The 1,091-nt window shown below is 39.8% G+C and overlaps 1 protein-coding gene across 1 annotated transcript; it reads left to right on the top strand.

The window, feature by feature from the left end:
* Positions 1–231: 231 nt before the first annotated feature.
* On the top strand, positions 232–732 carry LOC136824618 (uncharacterized). Its single transcript, XM_067080607.1, has one exon. It carries the CDS (start codon positions 232–234, stop codon positions 730–732), a length of 501 nt encoding a protein of 166 aa, XP_066936708.1.
* Positions 733–1,091: the final 359 nt, after the last annotated feature.

Here is a 1,091-nt window from a genome sequence, read left to right as displayed (position 1 = left end):
TCTTTGGAAAACTTTCAAAGAAGCTATACTCGACCTCAGAAATAGTTTGTACCACTGAAAGAAGTAGTAACAGCTTTTGGAAGAATAAAGGCAAATCCCTATAAAAAAGGACCTGCGAGATGAAATCAAGAGAAAGAAAATTGCTGAATAGAAGGTGGTTAAGATCTTTCACCTCTCTACCGAGATCATCACCGCGCCAACTATGTACTCGCAAGGAATAGAGTAAATCGAATGCTGGTGAAGGCACATCGGGCATATGAGAAGAGTATCTGTGACAAATCCAAAGAGAAACTCAAGATCTTTTGGTCTCACGTAAGAAGTAAACTCAAATCAACAAGTGGAGTTTCGCCACTTCTTCAGAACCCTGACGATAAATCATCTCTTAAACATGACGACCACGAGAAGGCAAACATCTTGCAAAAGCAGTTTTTTAGTGTCTTTACTGATGAGCCAGAGGGTGAATTACCAGACTTCCCTGCAAGCACAGATAAGAAGATTAGTGATCTATTCGTCACCGATGAGATGATGAAGAAACAGATAAAACTGATTGACACCAACAAATCCTTTGGTCCAGATGAAATTCATCCCAAAATGTTGGTAGAATTGGTCGACCACGTAGCCGAGCCTTTGGCGATCTTAATGAATAAAACCTTGTCGTGTGGAATCATACCGAAGAATGGAAGATGGCTTACGTTTCGCCCAATTTACAAGAACAAGGTGCTCAAAATCTAGCAATAAACTATAGACCAGTCAGCCTGACATCAGTTGTTTGTAAATTGATGGAATCATTTCTAAGGAGGCATATCATGAATCATCTACAAGATCAAAAACTATTGTCAATAAACAATAACGGCTTCAGTCACCGATCAACAGTTACTCAACTCCTGAACTACTTGGATAAGTGCTGCGAAGCATTGCTAATGGTAAAGTAGTTGATACGATATATTTCGATTTTGCTAAAGCCTTCGATACTGTTCCCTACCGTCGCTTGCTGAAGAAACTAAGGATATGGAATATCAAGTAACTGTCTACGATGGATAGAGTCTTTCTTGACAGACAGAAAGCAACTCGTAAAGGTCGATCAAGCTCGA

Source organism: Clytia hemisphaerica, unplaced genomic scaffold (genome assembly GCF_902728285.1).
Source record: "Clytia hemisphaerica strain Z4C2 unplaced genomic scaffold, Clytia hemisphaerica genome assembly, whole genome shotgun sequence".
Taxonomy (NCBI): Eukaryota; Metazoa; Cnidaria; class Hydrozoa; order Leptothecata; family Clytiidae; genus Clytia; species Clytia hemisphaerica.
This window is presented reverse-complemented; position numbering and strand designations above follow the sequence as displayed.

Bases quoted from the DNA above. Each gene is read 5' to 3' on its own strand.
- LOC136824618 (XM_067080607.1), top strand. From the start codon at position 232: ATGCTGGTGAAGGCACATCGGGCATATGAGAAGAGTATCTGTGACAAA.